Raw genomic sequence first — 23,899 nt, 5'->3', positions numbered from 1 at the left:
GATATTAGACTGCATGGAGATGCTATGCTGCTGAGAACACTGACTCATCTACCTGGAAGATATATGTCCGGAAGCCTTCCCGGAGCCATGCTCTACTGTCCCCCAGCCCCAAGCCTAAGAAGTCTGTCATGGTAAGCCTTACTAGTCACCAGGATGGGGACTGCATATTAGCAGCTCAGGGAGCTGGAGAGATTGAGCATGAAACCTTGGTATTGCCATTGAAGGTAGGGCTCATCCGGGCATCCACACCATTCTGAGGTTGGAGGAAGTCTGACCTGATCCCTGCTGTCCTCATATCCCCCACCATTGGAGTCATATTGGACTGGCCACACCAAGACCAGGATAGGTCTAAAGAAAGTGCTTCTGGAATAGGATGGGCTGGCTCTACCAGCTGTGAAGGAAAGCTCTTGAGAGGCCCCTGGTGCTGGTTTTCTTTGGTGGGTAAAACAGGCAGAAGGGAAATGTATTGGAGCTCTTGACCACAGAGGAGAAGTTCCAGCAGTTGTAGGCTCCAACTTCTGGAGCACTGAGGAAAAGGTGGGGGCTCTTCCTTTCCCAGCCCTCACCCTCACTTTCCTTGAAGAGACAACCTTCCCAGCTTCCAACTGTCACTGGACACTTGAACTTGCTTTTCCCGATGTCTGAATGCTCTCTCTGACTTTACTCCCTGTTCCCCCACTATCTCCAGGATCCCTCTTTAAAGAGGCTCCAGTGCTTCCAGTGTATCTCCCACCACATTTTTTGCTGCCTTGGCCTTCGGCCATACTGTCCTGGTGTGAGCTTGCATATTTTTTGTTTGTTTGTTTGTCTGTTCGCCCTTCTTAGTCTGTGCCTCATAGAGGGCCAAGCAACACCCTGACCCCTCCAGCAGCGTCAGCACAATGAAGCCTCACTCCACCAATGTTTAAGGGTCCTGGAGCTCAGCCCCTGACCCAAGTTCCTTCGAGGGTACATAGTTCAAGGACAAACTCAGGACTCTACAGGGGCTTTGGGGTCTGGTTGATGATCTGGCAGATGTTGCTCAGGAACCATCTCTCATCATGTGGACGTTTTAGGTAAAGAAGAAGAAGTTCAAGCTGGACAAGGATAATGGAATGGGTCCTGGAGAGAAAATGTTCAATGTCCCTCACATCACATATGATCCCCCAGAGGATCGAAGGCCAGACCATTTCTCCGTTGATGGCTATGACAGCTCAGGTAAGCAAGCTCCCATGTGTGTTAGGGGCAGGGCATTCAGTGCTGACCCTGAAGCAGCATCAATCTAGCTTGGGGAGCTCTCATGCCACCCATTCCCTGTCCTCTCCTGGCACTCTGTTCATATGGCCCCATAGCATATACAGTGCCTCTGCCTACCTTGGAAACCCAAGCAAGGTCTCTGCTACAGGAGGATGGAAAGCAGAGTAGACTTGGAAGCTTCTGAAAATGTTGACGCCATGTTCCCTTTGTTTTTTCCAAGGAGGTACACACTACCCAGTCTGTTAAAGAGGATACCTACAACTGTCTTAGAATGTTGGGGGTCAGCATGGCCTGACCTGGCCACAAAAGGGAAGGTGAAACGTATGTCCTATTAACTGGACTTCTCTCTTTCAAGGCCCAAGTTCTGTGTTTGAAAAATAGCTAGGGTGACCTCTTAGAGGTTTGCCCACTGACAGGGAAGTCCAGAGTTTAAGGGTGGTAAAGGTGAGGTCTCTGTAGGCCCTGGAGGGCCAATGACTGGCTGGTGAAATCATGGGGACATATGGCATTGGGGTCAGCATGTTGATGAACAGACATTTCTTATGTACCCCTAGGTTTTTATCTGGTGTCACTAGAGCTACTCCTCTATATTCATCCTACTGTGGGGCTTGGGTGAGGCCAGGCTTATGGGTCCTGGTAATAAGAATGTAGGCCTGTCCAAGGTTTGGATGCCTGGGCCTTGGTTCAAGTTTTGCCTCCATTAAGCCACAGAGAGGCCCTGTAATACACATGTGAGAAGGGAAATCAGAGAGGTCAGGCATATTTTCTAGACCACACAGTGGGAATATGGCATGCCCCGCCATGTGCCTCTGGATCACCAGCTACAGGGCAGGTAGGCTGTGGTTACTCTTGACACATCCTTCCTTTGGTCTGGAGACCCTTGTTTCAGGGGACCACAGCAGGAGCACAAGGTATCCAGTGACCAGAGAGACTTTTCCAGAGGTACATGTATTGTTTCTGTTATCAAGCACTTTTCCATGAGACGGGGCTTTATGGGTCTAGGATTCTCACATTCCTGACCCCAGATGGAAAGTAGACATTCTGAGATTGTAACATAACCCTTGGGAGATAGCATAGGTGGGTGTGGAAGACACCCACTTCTCCCTGCAGCTCTCATATCTTTCTGAAAGCTTCAATGCCCAGCTCAGGGTGAACAACTGAATTCTCTAGCAGCTGTCTATAACTCAATTTGAATGGTTCTGGTCTTTTTCTTCCTCTGCGTCAGTGTGGGTATTGAGATAGTGATCTGTCACTAGGACCGGGATGTGGCTCAACTCACCACATGCTTTTTGCTCAGCATCTCCTGGGAAGCCGGTTACAGAGTCCTGCTGGCTACTTCCTCTCAGGACTACATACTGAGATAAATGGTCCAGACAGCACAGTGCAGTGATTGAGTTCTCTGACTCAATCAATTAGCAAACTGTTACATGGCAGTTGCTCTTCTAAAGAATCTGGAGATGTCATGAGGATGTTCAAGAAAGTTCTATGCAAATGTTTTCCTATCTTATCTAAGAGACCCAAGTTTCCATGAATGGGGGTAGTCCAGGAACCACTTCCAAGAGGACAGGGAGGGAGAGACCTTGCAAATATTCCTAAAGTCTCTGCTCAAGATGCAGTCCTGGGTAGAGGGGAAATCTGACTAAAAGAGTTGAGCCTTGGCAACTGAGGTTGGGAGAATCCTCTTCCAGAGGAATAGGTGTTTATCTCACTTCCCCTTTGACTACTTGCTCATTCCAGCAATGTTAGACAACCCAGGGCCTGGTGCTGGCTCCTGTGCTCTTGGTTTCGCAGTCAGAATCCTGCCTCTTGCTCAGAGTTTTTCCTGCTTTCCTTCAACGAGTCCCAGGCTCCAAGGGAAGGCTTCATGTGAGTGTCCTGTTAGGTGTCTGGGCTGCCAAGAGGCATGGCCAGCCCCATGTACCATGTGGACAGGTCTTGTGCCTGGCAGGAAATAGGGACTGATATTACATCCTTGGTAGGATGGGAACTAAGGGTCCAGATCAATAATGTGTGTCCAACACTGTCTCCTGTGTTGATACTCTGCCTCTCTGTTGTACTGTCATTTAGGTTTGTTCCACCTCTTCTCAGATTTATTCCCAATGCCTAGGGCCTGCCAGAATGTTTTGGGACTAAGTAGAATGTTCCAGAAACTTCCAGCTTGTTGGCAGTTGTAAGGACAGTTTCAGGTATAGCAGAGGGTAACCAACAACATTGTTCCTCATCCTCCTTTTCACAGGTGTCAGGGCCCCAGTCTACCAAGTTCAGCTTGTCTGGGGGCAGCTGACCTGTGTCCTGTGTCATTGTTCCCACCACTACATCTTGGCAGGAGGGTGGGAAGTGTTCAAGAAAGGGGCTGTGGCAGTTCTTTGCTCCTGAAGGCTACCCTAGGCATCCCGTCTGTCAGGACCCAGCCTGGGCCCCACTCTACTGAGCGCCAAGCTGCTGCGTCCTCATCAGATGGCATGGGGATTTGGCTCAGGTCTGGCCACATCTCCATGAGCCCCTGGGACATACTCCCCGCCTGCCCACTGGAGCGGGCACAAAGGGCAATTGTGCCAACAAATGCCCAGTGCCCCTGCAGCTCTGCTTCAGGGGTAGGGCCATTGTCTCAATGCAAATAGGGGCTTTCTGCTAATGCTAATGGGCAGGTTGGGCGTGAGCAGAGGCGGCAGGGATGCAGCCCTGTGCCTGCCCAGGAGAAGCATCACTCGATGTTTTCTGAATACGGGGCAGCAGTGTCCCTGCCATCCATTCAGCCTGCTTAGTGTTATGAAGTCCGCAGTGATGTCTGTGGCATGTTAATGAGGTACACGAGCGGAGAAAGCAGCACTGCTTGTGGAATGCTCCCACACCGAGCCGTCTCTTTCTATTAATGAGATAAGTCAGCCTAGTCCAGAGCCATCAGAGTTTGGAGACTGAACCACTGGTCTGGCCCCTCTAAGGACCTGGGGGCAACCCCTACCCCACAGGTTACCTGATATACCCAAGTCTCCTTATCCAAGAGGCTCTTGGGAATCTTGAGCAGTCTGGCATGGAGACAGGTGCTAATCCCAGTGGGGGAGGGATGTCATCACTGGGAAAACCCCAGAGTGTCTGCTCCCACGAGGCAGAGCCTAAGCAGTCACACTGACTTCTAGTGCCAGGCCAAACCAGGACTTGGACCTCATCTGTGTGTAAGAACTAGGAAGCCATCATCTTGTCCTAACATAGGATACATACTTGTTCATGGTGTGCAAAAGTCAACCTACACACAATCCTTTCAGTGTATGCTGAAGGGAAAAGTGGGATACAGTGCTATTCCCAATTAAAAGATGACTGAGCAGAGCCCAGAATCTTTCAGGGACCTTCCAAGGACACACATGTGTCCTCAGGAAACTCTTCTGGGCTCACCTATGGGATATGTTCAGGTATGATGAACTAGGCCTGGTGGAAGCAGGTAAGGGAAGGAGTCTCTTTGTGGTAACATCAGGGCACAGCCCACTCTGCTGTGAAAAATGGGGTGTGTGCCCCTTTATAAAGAAACACTGTGAAAAGTAGGCAGGAATCTTCTCCTCCATGGAAGGCCCACCACTCTTGCCAGGATCTTGTGCCTTTAGTGGAGATGGGGGTAATGTCAAAGCTTAGAGAGGGCATGGAACTGTCTAGGCCTGAGAGGTGTTGTCTCTCACTCTTGGTGGACTCAAGTCACATGCCGTTCAACTTACTAGCCTTCAGAGGGGATTGATATCCAGGTCCAAGGAGGAAGTGCAGAGCAATGCCCAGAGCTCTAGATGGTGGAGAAGCCCAACATTGGTGACCTGACTGTTACTGCCCACAGGAATCCTGTACACTCACATGTATGTAGATGGAAGTTTCTGTCCCACCCAGTCCCGCAGCCCTTCAATCCCAAATAAACACACAGAGGCTTATATTAATTATAAACTGTTTGGCTGATGCGTCAGGCTTCTGATTGGATAGTGCTCTCTTAATTATTAACCAATTTCTATTAATATATGTATCTCCACATGATATTGGCTTATCAGGTAATGTCCAGCCCTCTTTTTTCCTTGGCAGCTACATGGCATCTCCCTGGTGACTCACTCTCTGAGTTCTTCTTCCCTTAATTATCCCAGACTGGTAGCCTCACCTATAATTCCTGCCTGGTTACATCCTGCCTGTCCATTGGCCAAAACAGCTGCATTCATAGAGAAATATATTTACAGCATACAGAAAGGGCATCCCCCATCATTTGTGGGCTTAGTGGACATCTAACATACTGGCAGCTGTTTATCAGAGATGGAGCAGAGGCATTATATGCAGAGATCCTATTGTGGGTGGGACTGTATTGTTCCCTCAAGTGTACTAGGTCTGCCAATGTGTGTCAAGCAGCAGCCCTGACTCCCAGGAGTTCACAAAGTTATCAATGACAGGTGCTTTCTGGGTGCACTCCACTCCAAGTTGGGTACCTGCCTGTGTGTGAATTTCTATGGCCCCCACAGGGATTACATTTTCAATGCTTTGCTGATCACTATCGCATGTGGACCCATCTCCTGAACTTCATGAGACTTGGGTGGGTTCTAGGTACTGTCATCCTACCTACCCCCCACAATACACACACCTGTAGGCATATGTTGCCCACTGTTTTGGTTTTGCCTTTTTAAACAGTTCTCTGCATGAGTTGTTCACATCACTACTGGGGTGAACACTGAGGCTTGCACAGTTTCAGCTGACCTTTCTTTTTCCAGGAGTCTAGGCTTCCTCTAGGGATGGTCTTGGTGAGCAATCAGTCACAGCTGGGTTGCATCTTTTAATTATTCCTTGCTCCTAGATGATGATTCAGTTGGGGAGAATGTTACATACACATACCTTGTACATGACCTTTATACCCCTGGTGACTAAAAATTCTCCTTTGAGTTTAGTGTCATATAAACTACAATGTATCAAAGTGGTGATCATTTTTTAACATGGGTTGTGGTACTGACTCTTGAATCTGAGGACTTATGTCTTTTATCAAGCAAGCAAAGTCTTTGCAATATCTACTGGAAACTGTTGTATACATATGCATATGTGTGGGAGTCAGAGGACAACTTTAGGTATCATTCTCAGAAACGCCATCTCCTCCTTGGAGGTGGACTCTCTCATTAATGAGATCTATAGTTCATTAATTAGGCTAGACTGGCTGGTCATTGAGCCCTGGGAGTCCTCCTATCTCTGTCTCCCCACTGCTGGAATTGCAAGCTCATGTCCACCATACCGTGCAGTTGTGTATGTGTTCTGGAGATCAAACCAAGGCCCTCATGCTTGTGAAGCAAACACTTTCAGACTGAATTATCTTCTAAGCCTCCCTTCCAGAATCTTCTATTGGACCATCTCACTGTGGCCTTGGCTGTCTCATGTCTCTTAGGCTATCCATACTGTATCTGTACATGCTGCTATTCCTAACTTCAGGCATGTCTCATCCACTGCCTTACTCATCTACAGAGACAGTCATTTTAGTTACCATATATTTTCTCATTTCTGTGCATCCTCATGTGGAGCTTTAAATCATCTTGGTTTTAGCACCTTGTATGTCTCATATTTCATATTGCAACTTTTTGTTTGGAAGTCATGTGAGCATGTTTATTTTGTGGCCTCTTTTGATAACTTCAACATCTGCAGTGCTTAGGGTCTAATTCCATGTATTGCCGGCTCTTGTTCACAGTAACTTTTGTCTTGGGGGGTTTCTGAGGGGCGCATTACTCTAGAAGTGCTGTACCTTCTCTCATACAGGATAACTCAGGGAACCCATGCAGGGTCTTTGGGGACTCAGCTTTAGTCTGATTTTCTAGAGAACTCCTCTCCCGAGAGTGGAGAGAGACCCATCTCTTGGAGAGCAGGTCTCTGTCATACAGGTCAAGCAGGGCCCTTTGGTTTTATAGACCAGGAAGAATAGACCAAGGCAAATTAATTTCCTTCACTCCCCAATCTACTGATGTGGGCATATTTTGTTTGCTTTGTTCATGTTTCCCTTGAGTCTACTCTTTTGATATTAGTGCAGCCTCTATAGGACCTAGTTTTAAATAGGGAAGGGGTCTCAGTTACCACTCCTTGCCTCATGAATACTCAAGATTCACCTTCACTTACAGGTATCAGAGCCCACGTGTGACTACTCAGGTAGGCTGAGTCCCAAGTCACCTGGTTCAGGTTTTATGCGTTCTGCCCTGTTGCACCTGCTCTGTTGTCAGTTCTCAGGGCTGATTCCAGAGCCACTTTTATCAGGTGAGCCCAGAGGTATGTACAAGGCAGGTGTTCTGTTTCCACAAACCTTCCTAGGTACTTGCAGGGAGTGGAACTTTATGAGAGGGTCTGCTTGCTGCTCGAGACAGAGCTTCCTCTTTGTATCAAAGAAAGCTCTCTCCACACAGACCAGAGCTCATCTGTAGCAGATTTAAAAACCCACTCCTCAATACTCTAGGCTGTCTTGATGATGGGAGATCCTAGAATCTGTAACAGGCACCCAGGTTACTATGAAGCAGGTGGTTTATAGATGAGCCTTGGGAAACTCCAAGTGTTAGCTCAGTGCCAGCGGCAGAGGCAAGAACAGTTCTTCTATGACTTCTGTCTTCCCAGTATGCTGCACCAGAGCCACCAGGGTGGAAGGGAAGGGCCCTGAATGTATGACAATAGTAGGTGTATAGCTCCTTCTGCTACCTGCTCCTGTGTTCTGGGCCTCAGGTGTAATATAGTCCAGGAATTTTGCTGGAAGGACTTAATCAAAACTTCTAATGACCCTCCCAGTTGTCACAAATAACTCACAGTAGTGTTATGAGGAAGTTGGTCAGGACTTTGGGGCTAGAGAACCTACCTCAGTGATGGTGTGTAGACTGTGGTAGGCCAGTGGGAAGGCTGGTCACAGCTTCTTGAGTACGTTTTAAGCCTGGATCAGAACCTTCTCATCAGCACTGCATCTGGACTCTCATTTCAGTTCCCAGTGTCTTGATGACTCCCCTTCTCTTTGGGGCTGTCACTGATAACACTGTCATATCACCCTGCCTTTTCACCTCCTGTTTGTCATCTCAAGTCTAGTCTGCACGACCAATGAGTGGATTGACCAATGGGCCCACCTTGGATGGAAATGTGGGCTGATAATGGCTCCTCTATACCCAGAAGGGTCATGTGACTTATAAGAGACTGGTTTCCCCTCATCTGTCTAACAGTGTCTTACTTAGCCATTTCTGTCTTGGCCCATGGCTGGACTTTCCCACCTGGCACATCTGCCCATTAGTCTTCATACTGCAGCCTGTATCTCTAAGAAAAAATATCTACTTTGAAGTTTTAAGAGATAAATGGTTTCTGATTAGAAAACTAAATTATACTTATTGTGAAGCATGAATACAGAAGATGATTTAAAAAAAACCAGCTACCGTCTTACTGTTATTAGGTTTTGGGCAACTGTGCTCTCCCTGGCTACACCCCAACTTTGATGACTGTCATCCCTGGGTTGGGTCCACGTTGAATGCTCAATTTTAATCCTGCTTTTATCTACTTACTGTGACATGAGCATTAATGCCTATCATTTTAAATTCTTTTGAAACTGGTTTGTGTTATTTCTAGGCATATATTTATGTCAATAATTTTGTGGTGCTCACCTGCTACACAGACTCTGAAAACTAGCTGGATCTTATGGGAAAGTGCCCCATGAGCTTTAAATTTTTTATTTCATTGGAATTGGATTCAGCACTTTACACTTTCCTGGCCTTTAAACTTATTCTCCCAAGGAGGAAATAAAGTCCCAAATTTGTGACTATTTAGAAAAATAATGATGAAAATATTCCATATCAGGTCCTATGATGTATATGTAAGATGCTTAAATTGTTGGTGACTAACAAATTGATACTTTTGTTTTAATTATGTGAGGGGGCATATGCAGGTGCCTGGATAGGCCAGAGCTATCAGATATCCTAGAGCTGGAGCTATAGGGCCACCTAATGTAGGTGCTAAGAACCAAACTAGAGTCCTCTGAAAGAGCAGTATGCTTTCTTAACTGCTAAACCATCTCTCCAGCTCCATGAATTGATGTTTCTAAAGACAACTTACTATTAAGCAAAAGGGAAAATGGTATAACATACAACATATAATATGTACAAAAGGAGAAAGAAAAATCTATAAATAGTGTTATATATTTTAATACCTCTATTGCTAGAGATGCTACTGTGAGACATAAAAGTCAACAGAAATGCAGATCTGAACAATACTTTCAATCAAGTTGACTTAACTACCCTGGTAGAACATTCTTCCCCTAACCAGCAGGATAAATATGGCTGCCAGCTACACAGAGTACACATGCCAAGACAGACTATATTCTGAAAAAACTTCATGTTTAAAATCATTCAAGTCGTGCCCTTTCACCACAATAGAATTAAATTAAAAAGATGGAAAATTCTGAAATATATGGCAAGTAAAGAACATGTCTCCAAATAACAAGGTCAGAGAAGAAATCTCAGAAAAAATGTAGAATGTTATGAATCAAATGGAAGTGAAAACACAACATGCTACAGTGTAGAGTAACTGCTAAAGCAGTTCATGGGAGGACCATTTAGCACTATGCAAGCACTTCAAAGAAAGCCTCACATTGGGAACTATAAAACTACTAGGTAAACCAAAATAAGTAGATATAAGGAAAATAAGGATTTGTGAAGGAAAGTAGGAAAATAAAAACATGAAAAAACGAAACTAATGTTGATTTTTAAGGCCAGGAAAAAAAATCAGTAAGTGACTAACCAGCTAGACTAAAAGAGGAGTGATGTCGTAACTTGTCAGTGTCAGAAATGAGATGTTCGGCTTTGTGCAAATGACAGGATGTAAAACCACAAGACTATCCTTTACAACTCTTTGTTACTAAAGTCTACAACTTAGATGAAATGGCAAATATCTTGAGAAAGGTAAAATGCAAGCCAAGTATCATCTGTGAATACCCAGAAAACAGAAGAGTACTCCAGAATCATGGTGTTTCCTGATGAACCCTGTCATATGTTTAAGAAAAAGCAAAATCTAGATAGTTTCTTATTTAAATAAATAAAATGAAGGGATACTTCTAAGTTCTGAGACCAGCGGTACCCTGATGTGAAACATAGCCAAAAACATTACAAAAAGGAAAATTGTGGGTAGATATCACTTGTAAACATCAAGCCAAACATTTTAAGCTAAATAATCAGCTAGAGTTCAGAAATGCAAAGTCAGTTTGATTTTTTATTAGTAAAATGAACCCTATTAATAAGTGACAACAGAAAGCCATAGTTATCTCAGAAGATGCAGAACAAGTATTTGGCAAAAAAATTGGCAATGATTGATTATAAAGTATCTAATAGAAACTAGAAGCTTCCTTAGGCTGAAACAGGTTATTGATAAAACCCTGAAGTTAGCATATTCAATGAATATGATTGCTTTCCTCATATGTCAGGAGAATAAACATCTGATCTTATGACTTCTATTCAACATTAAGTTGGAGATGCTTGCCTGTGGTATAAGGTAAGAAACAGCAAATTGGAAAAGAAATAAAGTAGACAGTATTTGTAGATTTCCTGGTTGTCTATGTAGAACAGTTGATGTGTCAGATTGCCCATTGGAATATGCAGATTCATTTCAGCTACAGATACAAAGTAACTTTGCAAGAAGCAAATTCTACTTTAAATTCTAGTTGCAAATAGCCTAGAATTGAAAGCTTTTAAATAGTACTCTGAGTAGCATTAAAAATATGAAATATGTAAATGCATCTGACAAAAGGACTCTCCTTTGGAACCTGTAGAACTATGTTGATGAAACCAAGAAAAATTAATGTAGATACATGTTAGACTCACAAACTACAAGGTTCAATATTTTCAATGTTTTCTAAATTCAGTGTAAAGTCAGTCAAAGACCAGCATGCAGATAGCCTAGAATAACTAAAGCAACTTTGAACTTGAACAAGAGTGGGGGTTAACTAGATATATACTATCAGCATAGAGAAGCAAATAAGTCAGTGGAACACAATGTGGGTCAGGTGAACCTTCATATTTGCTGACAGCTGACTTCATTTTTAAAAGATTCATTTATTTATTATGCATACAGTGTTCTGTCTGCATGTACGAGGGCACCAGATCTCATTATAGATGGTTGTAAACCAACATGTAGTTGCTAGGAATTGAACTCAGGGCCTCTGGAAGAGCAGCCAGTGTTCTTAACCTCTGAGTCATCTCTCCAGTACCCTGACAGATGATTTCTAAACTACATGTAAAGGTTATGAGTTTTTTGGGGAGGGCGAGGGGGAAACAAGATGGAAAAATTTAATATCTATTTCAAACACTTGTATCCTCGTCCTCACAAAAACCAAGTCAAAATGGTCATAGAACTCAATTAATTATTCAATGGCTAAAACTTACAGGACAAAACAATGTAGTTAAGGATATCTTTGACACAACATCTAAAGCATGTTCTAGGAACAAATTGGTCAGACTTCCCAAGCATGCTTTTTAAAAGTCACAATAAAAAGATAAGTTATTTTGTGTGTACTGTGCTGTGTATTGCATGTGAGTGTGCAATTGTGCATGCCCGTGAACACACAAAAAACAAAGTGTCTTTTTCTATGACTCTCTACCTTTTTCCCCTGAAGCAGTCTCTCACTGAATTGGAAATTCAATGTCTTCAGCCAGACCAGCATGTCAACAAGCTCCCAGGATCTGCCTGACTCTGCCCACCCCATCCCCAATGCTAGGGTTAGAGGTATGTGCAGTCATGACAGGTTTGGGGCACTGGGGATTTGAACACCTGCCTCCCTGTTTACACATTAACACAGTTACCCATTGAGCCATTACTATAACCCTGAAGATATGTTTAAATCATTTACTAAAGAAATTGTAATAAAAAATAAAAATATTTTCATTGAAAAAAGAATTTATATTCATAATGTGTGATGGACACTTTAAACTAAAAATAAGACAAGTAACATATTACAAAAATGGGAAAACTGTTTACACCAATACTTCATAGAATGGAAGACATATAGAGAAGCATGTGAGACAATGCCAAGCATCATTAGTTACTGAAGTGTACACAGGTAGTGGTTTCCTTTCTTTCTTCAGCTCTCTGTCTCTCTGTCTCTCTCTTTCTCTCTCTCTCTCTCTCTCTCTCTCTCTCTCTCTCTCTCTCTCTCCTTCTCTCTTTTCAATTTAGAACATTCCAAGTGCAGTCAGCGTTTGAATAGAGTTTTTTTCAAATTTGTGCTGTGTCTATACAATGGAATACTACTCAGAAGTATAAAGGAATGAACTATTGATACACCTAACATGGATGAATCACCAAGCAATTACAGTGAGTGAAAGAAGCCAGACAAAGAGTTCATACTGTCGTCTTCTGTTACCACAGCACTCTAGAAAATGAAGTCTAACCTAGAGTGACAGAAAGGTCAATAATTACCGAGGGGTGGAACAGTGGTAGGGGAAGTCCAAAAGGGCAAGAGGAAGCTTCTGGGAGCACTGGATATGCTCATTACCTTAATTGTGGCAGTGATTTCAACACATGTCAAAAGTTACCAAATCCTACAATTTAAACACGTGCCATTTATTATATGCCAGCTGTACCTCAGGAAAGCTGGTAACAGAATATATAAAATTTGCACAGCAGAAAACACCAAAAATAAGTTTGAAGTGGTAACCTTGGGAAACAGTTGCCATTCGTATTGTTAGGCACAGAGTGAATTGTTTTCATTCAGTTATTTTTCAAAGCTCTTTACACTGAGAAAATGAGAGAATAAAAAAGGAAATGTTACTGATTCCAGGGTATAAAGATGCTGGACTGGCTCACATATGATAGAGTGAAAATTCAAGCAAAGGGTATTTCTTTGATTATTACATAAAAGACTGATACTATTCAGTGGGTGAGTATATAGGGGAACAGCCTTAGTCATTAATGGTAGAAGAAAAAAATGGATGGAGCCGGGCGGTGGTGGCGCACACCTTTAATCCCAGCACTCGGGAGGCAGAGGCAGGCGGATCTCTGTGAGTTCGAGGCCAGGCTGGACCGACAGCCTCCAAAACAATACAGAGAAACCTCGTTTCGTAAAACCAAAAAAAAAATGGATGGAATCTCAGTGGATATCAAAATTAAGACTGTACACAGTTCTCAACTCTTCTATATATTCTATTCATTTGCAAAGTATTTTTGTTTGGAGATATTGATGTCTGTAATTGCTAAGTAGCAAAATACTGCAAATATTCGTCTATGAAGATCTGCTTACTTGATGGCAATCCATCAATCAGTCATTAAAGCTATGAGGATGGCTTTTCAGCAGTAGGAGGCACAGCCCTGATATCTGATCCTAACTGTAATAGAATCTCTAGCTCAGCAGAGTATGACCATTTCCACCATGCCTTTGCCATGCAAGTTAAAAATCTACCTGTGTTCTAAAACAGTTTGAAACCATTAGGTCTCTTTTTTAACTTTTTTTATTTTTAAATTTAAATTAGAAACAAGGTTGCTTCACATGTCAATCCCAGGTCCCTCTCCCTTTCTCTCCCCTCCTCCCACCAACCCCCCCAGTACCCTCTCATTACCCAGTGAGGGTGAGGCCCTCCATGGGGTGTCCTTAGTCTGTCATTTCATCCAGGGCAAGGTCTAGACCCTCCCCTAAGAGTCCAGGATGAGAGTGCAACTCTCATTGTGAGATGGGCACCCAAAGTCCTTTTGTATGTGAGGGACAGGTCTCTTTAAAAGCTAAATAGCAGCCGACAATGTGACTCAGTGAGTTAAGATACCTGCTGCCACGCCTGATGACCTGAGTTTGATCACTAGGATCTACATGGTGGAAAGAGAGAACCAATTCCAACAAGTTCTCTTTTGGCCTCCACACATGCTGTGAGGTGTCCCCACCACCATCTCCCTGCATGCACATGTGTTCACATGCACACACACACATAATAAGTGTAAATTTTTAAAATTTACATAGACCTAAATTGTATAACCATCTGGACCTAATACAAAATCATAACTGCTTTTAGTCTTTTCTGTGGTAATATATTCTAAATTAGTTTAGTGAATGCTTTAAGGGATAATTTATTCATTGCTATGTAATTTCCTGAAGCATTTCAACTGTGTTGCCACTTGGTAGCAACTAATTTTCTTTCAGTAGTTTATGCTCTTTTCTATAAATTTTTCTTGCCTGTGTTTTTATAGTTTTGCTTTTTTAGTCAAGTTCATGAGAGATTTATCTAATCTGTTAATTATTAAAATATTATGTTTATTCTAATATCATAAAACTACCTTTGTCTACATTTATTTTCTTCTTAGTCATCTTGGGCTATGATATCTACTAATTCCATCTTCCTAACTACCTTTAATTTATGTGTTTTCTTTTTAAACTTAATTAAGTGTAATATTTAGTTCACTCATTTAAAGTCCCTTTACCAAGTGGCATCCTAAAAGCTATAAATTTTCCTCTGATCACAGTTTTAGTTGTGATATGTAAGACTTAGTATGAAATATGGCCCATTTCATCCCCCCTTTTATATAATTTTTTTCTCTTTAATCTAGAGTTCTTTTAAATGTTCACTTTTAAGCAATACATTTTTATCACTGTTATTTATTTCTGATTTAATAGGTTTACAGTAAGAGGATGCAGTGTGCAAAAGCCCTAGTTTTCTTGAAAGAGCTTCTTTGCAGCATCAAAGTCTAAAAATAAGAGCATTATTTTTGTAATTTGTAACTTGTGATGTGACATGTTCCACATACCTAAGTTAAAAAGGGACCTTCTTCATTTGTGAGGTACAGATTTGTCTGCATGCACAGATAAAATACATGAAGATGGATTATATATCTATCAATATAGATTTATTTATTTATTATTTACTTATTTATCCAGGCCTATTCCCAAATTCATCCCACCCCAACTTAATAACCTAAGTATTTCGAAATATTGAAATTAAATCATTCCTTTGCAGCTATGCTCTTAAAAACAGAAGCAAATTCATAGTGCTCAGAGTACTACTTACAGCCATGCTTATTGAGGTCACAGCCCTGTTCCACCATTGATTGTTATGTGACTTTGGTCCAGCTACTGTCTTTTTATGCCTCTGTTACACATCAGTGAAATCAAGGTTATAACTTTCCTGATGTTCATATAATACACAATGAAATCAAACATGCATATCATGGGGGATTCTTGTTGCTGTTTTAGAAACAAAGGGGGGGCACATTATGTATGGTTTTCTGCTGCTTGCTCTTCATACAGTCACACCACTGCAGCTCCTATTTATCTCTCATTTCTATATTGTCTACTTCATTCCTCTTGGTGTACCTGAACCACAATGTTCTTGGTTGCTTGAAGCATACTTTGTTTTAGGTTTAAGCTGATTTTTTAAAGTCTTTCTTAAACTAACTTCCAAATGTACAGGTTTTTATTTCTAGGCAGTGAACTTCCAGAGTGTATTAGTTTGTAGGGATTGTCAAAACCAAATGCTGAATCGACAGGCTTCTCACAAAGCAGGAGGCCACAAGACTGAGATTAGAGTGCCAGCAGGTTGTTTTTCTCTTAAAAACTCTTTCCTTGACTTGCAGATGGTCTCTATATCCCTGTGTCTTCACATCGTCTTCTGTCTACAGAGTCACACTTTGGGACTCTCTCTGTGTTCTAATTTCCCCTTCTTTATAGGCACACCAGTAAAATTGGACTCAATTCAACTGTCTGTTTAAAGGTCTGATCTCCTGTTATGTTCTGAAATATTAGAACTGAGGGTTTCAACTTAGAAAATTGATGGGGATGGAGTTCAATCCCCACCCCCCAAAACAGGCATGGGTGCATTGTTAAACTGCATGCATGTTGCCAGGTTGCTTTCCTCAAATGCTGTCTGACCTCGCATTTCCACAGGCAGGGTTCCCCTTTCCCTGCATCTCTGCCAGCCATTATTGGCAGAGCGATTTTCCATCTTGTTAGCCAAGTGGGGCAGGGATACTCCACTGCGGAACCATTGACATTTGGCAGGAGATAACTCTTTGTCAACAGTGTCCCATGTGCTGTAGGATGTTTAGCAGAGTCCCAGGCTTCTGCCAGGATGCCAACACAGTACCCCCTCAGTTATGACCACCAAAAATATAATCAAATAACCCATAACCCTCTACATATTACGAAATTTACCCTCCTCAGATAGGGTAAAATTGGCCCCAGTTACAAACCACTGGAATACTGTGACATCTCATCATTGGTTCTTTAAACATAATAAAACCATTTTATTCATAAGTAATGATGAAAAACAGAAACATTGAAGGAATGAGATATAAAACATATTCATATCTTTCATTAAGATTTGAGGTACACTTATTAACTAACATTCCAGCCTTATTTGCTTTTTCATTTCAATGCTTTTATATGCATACTTGTACACTGTGTTCCTCTGCAAAATGTGAAAAGGCATTGTACTTTACAGCCCCTCACCCCTAGACATTTTGCTGTGTATTTCCTAACAATTTATTTCCTAACTGCACTACAGTTTAAAGAGGATGACAACATCAAATTTCCTCCCTTTGAAAGCGATATAACAGACATCAACTTCTGCAATTAAACATCCATACAGTCGCTAAAACAATCTAATGCCTATGTTCCACTTTTGTCAGCGAACACAACAAAATCCTTTGGTGCATCTGTCCCTCATTGCAGATTCCAGCCCGTGTTCCATGTTGCCCTTAGTTGTATATCTTTAGTTACCAAGAACCTGGATATCTCAAGTTTCTCTTGGTCTCTTTTTGATATCAAAATTACTTTTGAGGGGTTTGTTTGATATTTCTTTATGATTAAACCCAGATTGTATATTCCCTTCCAGAAAATTCCACAAATGATACAGTGTCCTTCTTTTAGAGTACCATGTCCTGAGTTATATGATGATCTTCAATGGTAATGTTGTTTTGATCACTTCACTGAGGTACTCTCTGCTTTTCCACTGTGTGGTCACTACTATATACCTTGAAGCAGATGGACCTTGTTGTGGATATGCTTTAAGCCCTTGCAAATATATCAGTCCTCATAAAAATGTTTATCCTGATTAAGATACTTTCTGTAACTAGTCTTTATTATGGTAGCTACAAAAATGATTTTCTTCATCTATAAAACCCCAACTCAAAAGTCCTGAAAGAAAAAAAACTGTACACAGTATTTTGTTACCTGATTTCTTCTTGATATGTTTTATAAATGGTGTTGAATACTTTTTCATGTGCTTATTGGTCAGTTAGTATCTTCCTACTGAGATATGTATTCATATCCTTTGCACACTTATACTGTTTACATATATGGGGGGTAGCATACACATGCCACATCACATTCCTGGAGGGCAGAGGAAACCTTGTGCGAGTTTATTCTCTCCCTCTATCCTGGGATTCATACTTGAGTCATTAGGTTCAGCAGCAAACTCCCCTATTCATTATCTTGCTGGTTCTCTTTTGTATACTTCCAAAATTCAAGCTTTTAATCTTTTTATTTTAGACATTCATATACATTTGTAAGAATTGATCAAAGAGATCCCATGCACCTCTTATTTAGTTTTTCTTGGTAGTAACAAAACCACAGTACTGTTTATGGAGGATGGAAATACTGGTTCAGTGATACAGAACATTTTCATTACAAGGATTCCTGTTTGCACTTTCATAGCCACACCCACTTCCCTCCCACCACGCCTTAATTCCCAGTAATGACTATTTTGTTCTTGATTCTCTAGATTTGCTGTTTTAAGATTGCTATATAAATAGAATCAAGTACATCTTTTGGAATTTGACCACTTTAATACTCAGCATAATTTCCTAGAAGTTCAAATATCCAAGTTGTTGTATATATCAGTAGTTTATTCAGACTTGTTACTAAGTAAAATGGATATACCACATTTTAAACCATTTGCTCATCCACAGGTATCTAGGTCATTCCAAATTTGGAACTACCATAGATCATTTAATATTGACAATATTTTCAATTTTACCAATTAGATGCAGTAATTTCTTATTGTGATTTAAATCTGTATTTTACCAAAATGGTTTTTCCTACATTCTTCCATTCAGTGGAAAGTTTATTTAAATGATTTGCTAATTTTCCAACAGAATTTTCTTTAATGTTTAGTTTTCAGTTCTTCTCGTGTGTGTTCTAAATGCAGCTCTAAGTCAAATATATGATTTGTCAGTATTTCATGCCTACTATAGTTATCCATCTCATCCCATTAATAAGGTCCTTATAGGAGATATTTTTATTTTTATTATTTCATGTGTGTGTGCGCGCGGGCATGTGCGTGCGCGCACGCATTTGAAGATCTAAGCTTGATGTCAGAATCTTCCTTGGTTTCTCTTCCACCTTATTCTGTGGAGCAGGGTCTCGAAATAAAAACCCAGGACTTGCCATCATGGCTAGCTTCAAAAGCCAGTTTCCTACAGGAATCTAATATCTACTCTTTGAGACCAGCATTACAGGCTGATTTCCTTTCTCACCTGCCATTTACATAGGCTCTGGAGATCTGAACTCTGGTCTTCTTGTTTATGTTTTACCATTGATCCATCTCCTCATACCCATTTGTTTTACTTTGATAAATTTCAATTTATTCTTTTTATGGAATAAATTATGAGTGATTTGTCTGCATGTATGTCTGTGCACCAGGTGTGTGCCTAGTATCTGCAGAGACCAGAAGAAGGCATCAGATCCCTGGAATTGGAGTTATAGATATTTTTGAGCCACCATATAGGTGCTGGGAATCAATCCCTTGTTTTCTGGAAGAGCAGTTGATGCTCTTAGCCGCTGAGCCATCTCTCCGGTCCCATGCAATATAATTTTTGATACTAGAGCTATGAAAAAATATTGCCCACTTCTAGAAATGAAATACTCCCTCCTATATTATCCATAATGGCTTTATTGAAAAATAACTAATACATTATGCAATTTATCATTTAGATAATGGATTTGGTAGTTTCATATAGCCTAAAGTCTATGTAGCCATCATTACTATCAGTATGCCTTTAAGCATCTTTTTTCTAACACTTCCCCCATTCTGCTACTCTAAGTCTCAAACAATTGCTAAACTGTTCTGAACAGTTTATATAAATAGAATCACAATTTGTGGTCCTTTGAGTTTGGCTTTTCACTTAGAATATAGTCATATTCATCCATTCATTCATGTTATAGTACATATCAAAAAGGCTCAACGATATATATATATATATATATATATATATATATATATATATATACGATATTCTGGTGACCCACTAATTAGCTGGTGAGCATTTTGCTTTCCACCTTTTCATTATTATTAATAATATGGAAATGAACTTCTATTTAAAAGTTTATGTATATTGTGGGAACTGAAGTGATTTCTAAAGTGGGTGTAGCATTTAGCATCCCCATCTGAAGTGCATAAGCATTGCATAATTTCTCCACATCTTCACCAATCCCTTTATTAAAAGGGGGGCTGGAGAGATAGATGGCTTAGCAGTTAAGGATACTTGTTCTTGCAGAGGACCTGGGTCCAGTTCCCAATGCTCAAAAAGTGACTCTTACTCATCCATAACTATAATTCTAGGGGATCTGATGCCTACTTCTGACCTCTGAAGGCAGCAGCCATGTGCATATTGCAACACATATACATGCAGCCCAAACTTCTAATATACATAAAAAATCTAACACACACACACAATCTCTTGATACCAAATGGTATGTCATTGTAGTTGTGATTTACTTTTCTAAATAGCTAACGAAGTCAAACATTTTTAGTTGTTTGTTGTTTATTAACAATTGTATATTTTCATTACTCTATTTAGAGTCTTCATTTTTTAAAAGACAAGGTCGCACTATGTAGCCTTGGCTGGCCTGAAAATTGCTGTGTAAACCAATATGGCTTTAAATTCATAGAGATCTTTCTGTCTCTGCCTCTGCTCCTGCCTCATAAGTGCTAGTGTGCCTCACCCAACCAGGCCACATACTCTTCATTTTTATTGGATTTTTTGTATGTGTGTATGTTTGGTTTTTAAGAGTTCTGAGTGTTGTATATATTGAATTATATATATATGTGTACATATATATATATTCCTACTATAATTTCTGTTGAAAAATGATTTGCAAGTATCTTTCACACCTGTGGATTGTCATCTCTCTTTCTAGTATAAGCTCAAGCATAAAATTTTAAAAATTTTAACAAAGTCCAATGAATCAATTCTTTATATTCTTTTTGGTTTATATCTAAAATAACCTTTGTTTATCTCTTGGTTACAAAGATTTGGCTGTTATATTGTTTTATAAGAATTCTACAGCTTAGCCGGGCAGTGGTGGCGCACACCTTTAATCCCAGCACTCGGGAGGCAGAGGCAGGCGGATCTCTGTGAGTTCGAGGCCAGGCTGGACCGATAGCCTCCAAAACAATACAGAGAAACCCTGTCTCATAAAAACCAAAAAAAAAAAAAGAATTCTACAGCTTAATTTACTATTTTAAGTCTTTGATCAATTTGTATTTTACATGTAGTGACCACTTTATTTCCCTCACATATATAATCAGCTGTTGAAGAAAAATCTGTTCGTAAGACTGTCCTTTCCCTCATTTATTCTTATGGCACCTTTATCAAAAGTCCACTGACCATAGCTATCTGGTTTTGTTTTCAGACCCTAATTCTAGCCCCTCTGACCTGTCTTTTTGATGCCACGATCATACTGCCTTGTTATTTTATAGTAAATTTAAACATGGAAAAGTTTGAGCCCTCTAACCTGACTGATTTTCATGATTGCTTTAGCTACTGTGGATCATTTGAGTTTTGTGTATTTAAACATTACTTGTCATTCTCCATAAAAGCCAAATGATATTTTGGTAAGGATTGTGTCTCTACATTATTTTGAAGAACATTTCTATCTTAACATCAAGTCTTCCAATCCATAAACACAAGATAATATTTCCATATATTTAGGCCTTTATTTTCAGTGGTGTCTTGTCACTCTTGGAGTATAACATTTACACTTTTGTTAGATCTATTTCTTTTGATTATGGTAAAAAAAAAGCCACAATTTTTATGTTGATTTTAAGTGTATATTTCTGAGGCCTTCAGTACATTCATATTTTGTGACTTATTAATTTTTATAAGTTGAATTATTTTCTTATTTTCATTGGTCCCTCACAGTGCATAAAAATATGATTGGTTTTTCTATGATACAAACTTGATGAAATCTACAAATACAATTTTACTTATTTCCAATCTTGTTTCTTTTCCTTGCCTAATTATCCTGATCAGAACCTTTATGTAATGTTTAATAGAACTAATGAGACAGATCCCATGAATTAATTGGGGGTGGGCAAGTGTTTTTTTGTGAGATAACTCTAGAGCCCAAGATAAAATCTAACTCTTATGTTTCTTCTTCCTCCTTTGGGGTGATGGAATTAAAGTTGTGTGTCACTATATTCAGTTAACTTATTCTTGATTAGAAGGGAAAAACATTCTGTCTTCCACCATTAAGTATATTATCAGGTATGGGGTTTTTGTTTTGTTTTCTTTTTTATAGACAAGATCTCCTGTAACCTAGGTTGGCCTCAACTGCTCTCATTGTGTAGCTGACAATGACCTTGAACTTCTAAACCTCCTTGCCGCCACTACTGGAGTACTGAGATTACCAGCATGTACTACCACACCCTGATTTTGTGGAGTTGAGTATTGCCCCCTAGGGTTTTTGCATGCTAGGCAAGCACTCTACCAACTCAACTACATCCCCAGCACCAGGTGCAGTTTTTAACAGATGTCTTTTATCAAGTGAAGAAAAGTCTCTTTCTATTCTTAGTACATTATGTGGATTGCCTGCCCCTGTCCCATCGTGGATGGGTGTTAAACTTTTAAAAATGCTTTTTATTGTTTGTACACACTGTAAACTGAAAGACAATGCTCCTCAAAGTTCATAGATTGAAATCTTAATTGCCATTACTATGGTAAGAGGAGGTTAAACCTTGCACATAATTAGGTCCTTATGAATGGGATTATTTTATAAGGAAAGCGCAGAAACCTCATGTCACAAGAAGGGTGTATATGAGTATGGATATATGCCATAACCCGCATCTGGAAACCAGAGAACAACTATGAATTCAGTTCTCTCCTTCAACCTGTGTAAGTTCCAGGGATCAAACTTGAGTTGTCAGAATTGTTCAAGCCATCTCAGCAGCCCATTTAGATACTTTTTAGATGGTGTCTTACTATGTGGCCTATGCTGGTCTCAAATTCATAAGCTGTAGGCATGTCCCAACCACATCTGGCATGTCAGTTATGATATAGTAGATTTTATATTATTTAATTATATTGAATTGTTTTCTTAATTCAAGAAATATTATGGTTTATCAAGGAATGATGTGACTTATCAGCCTCATTTTAATAATATGGCTTTCTGGACTTTTTTTTACTTTGGTTTATATATGACATCTTGCTGTTTCATAAATTCTGTTTTCCATTGAGAGGTAAGAGTCACAGTTATCCCTTAACACTAGAATAAGGGCATGTGTGTTAAGCAGAGTGCTACAGAACCTTACTCCCCATCATTTCATTCAGCTGTAAATATGGGATAACATTTCAACAATCACTCACTTTAAAAAATGTGTGTGCATGTAGGGTGGGGTGTGTATATTTGTGTATACAAAAGCATTCACTCGCCCATGCATGTGTAAATAGAAGCCGGAGGTTGACACTGGGGTCTTCGTAACTCTCAACCTTATTTTTTTCAGACAAGGTCTCTCATTGAACATGGAGATCCCTACTTCAGGCAGGCAGGCTAACCAGTAAGCCCCCAGGATCTGCCTGTTTTCTACCTTCTATGCCCTAACTCCCATGCCTAGTACTGGAATAATAGGCATGAGCTGGCATTTTATGTGAGTTTTAGGTATCTGAAATCAAGGCTTTATGCCTGCACTGCAATTGTATACACAGAGGTTAGGGTTAAGAGTTAGGGGTCAGGGTTAGGGTTAAGTCATCTTCCCAGCCCAAAATAAAACCTTCCTAGCCAGAAAATCAGCAATATAAATAGAACAATATTATTGTGGAATCATCTATCACTCTTCAGTTCTCTAGTTTTCTATTTATTTGCTAGTAATTCCTTTGGTGTATTTTAGAATTCTGGTATTTACTACACCTATCATTTTTTATTTCTTTAGACTTTCTGTTTCTTTCTGTTAAATTGATGCTTTTATTCACCATAAAATGCCTTTTACTATCTCTAGCAGCATAGCTAGGTTTTGTCTGATTGTAGTGAATTCATATAAACTTTGACATTTCCTCATATACTATTTATACATTATGATCTTCTAAACTTTCACTTTCAACTTACTTGTGTCTTTGAATCTAGACTGCATCTGTTGTGGAATGTAAGCACTTGATGCTCTTTTGTAGGCAGTCTTTATTGATGCACATATATATATACATATATATATATCATAATTCCTGTCAACAACATTGTTACACTGTTCTCTGCTAGATCTCTTCTGTTTTTCTTTACCTCCTTTATTGCGTTTGGTGTATTAAACATATGTGTTCTTGAATGCTGTATTTACTTAATTGCTATTTTTCTCCCTATTCTAAACATTATTTTCTTATTAATATAATCTTGGGGGTGGTTTATAAGATACATCTTAAGTAAAAACAAGCTGTTTCAAGTAAAACTTTCTTCAAATGTTTTTAAATATACTCTTGTCTTTCCTTT

General features: G+C 40.2%; 1 protein-coding gene across 8 annotated transcripts in view; it reads left to right on the top strand.

The window, feature by feature from the left end:
• Nucleotides 1–23,899, top strand: part of Kcnq1 (potassium voltage-gated channel subfamily Q member 1) — a 318,938-nt gene that overhangs the window by 91,989 nt on the left and 203,050 nt on the right. For all 8 annotated transcript variants that reach the window (XM_005064141.4, XM_040751016.1, XM_040751022.1 and 5 more), the window contains 2 exons: nucleotides 9–131; nucleotides 1,056–1,197. In XM_005064141.4, the coding sequence (XP_005064198.1) occupies nucleotides 9–131; nucleotides 1,056–1,197 (265 nt within the window). The remainder of the gene's footprint in view (nucleotides 1–8; nucleotides 132–1,055; nucleotides 1,198–23,899) is intronic.

Source organism: Mesocricetus auratus, unplaced genomic scaffold, assembly GCF_017639785.1.
Source record: "Mesocricetus auratus isolate SY011 unplaced genomic scaffold, BCM_Maur_2.0 Super-Scaffold_4256, whole genome shotgun sequence".
NCBI lineage: Eukaryota > Metazoa > Chordata > Mammalia > Rodentia > Cricetidae > Mesocricetus > Mesocricetus auratus.
This window is presented reverse-complemented; position numbering and strand designations above follow the sequence as displayed.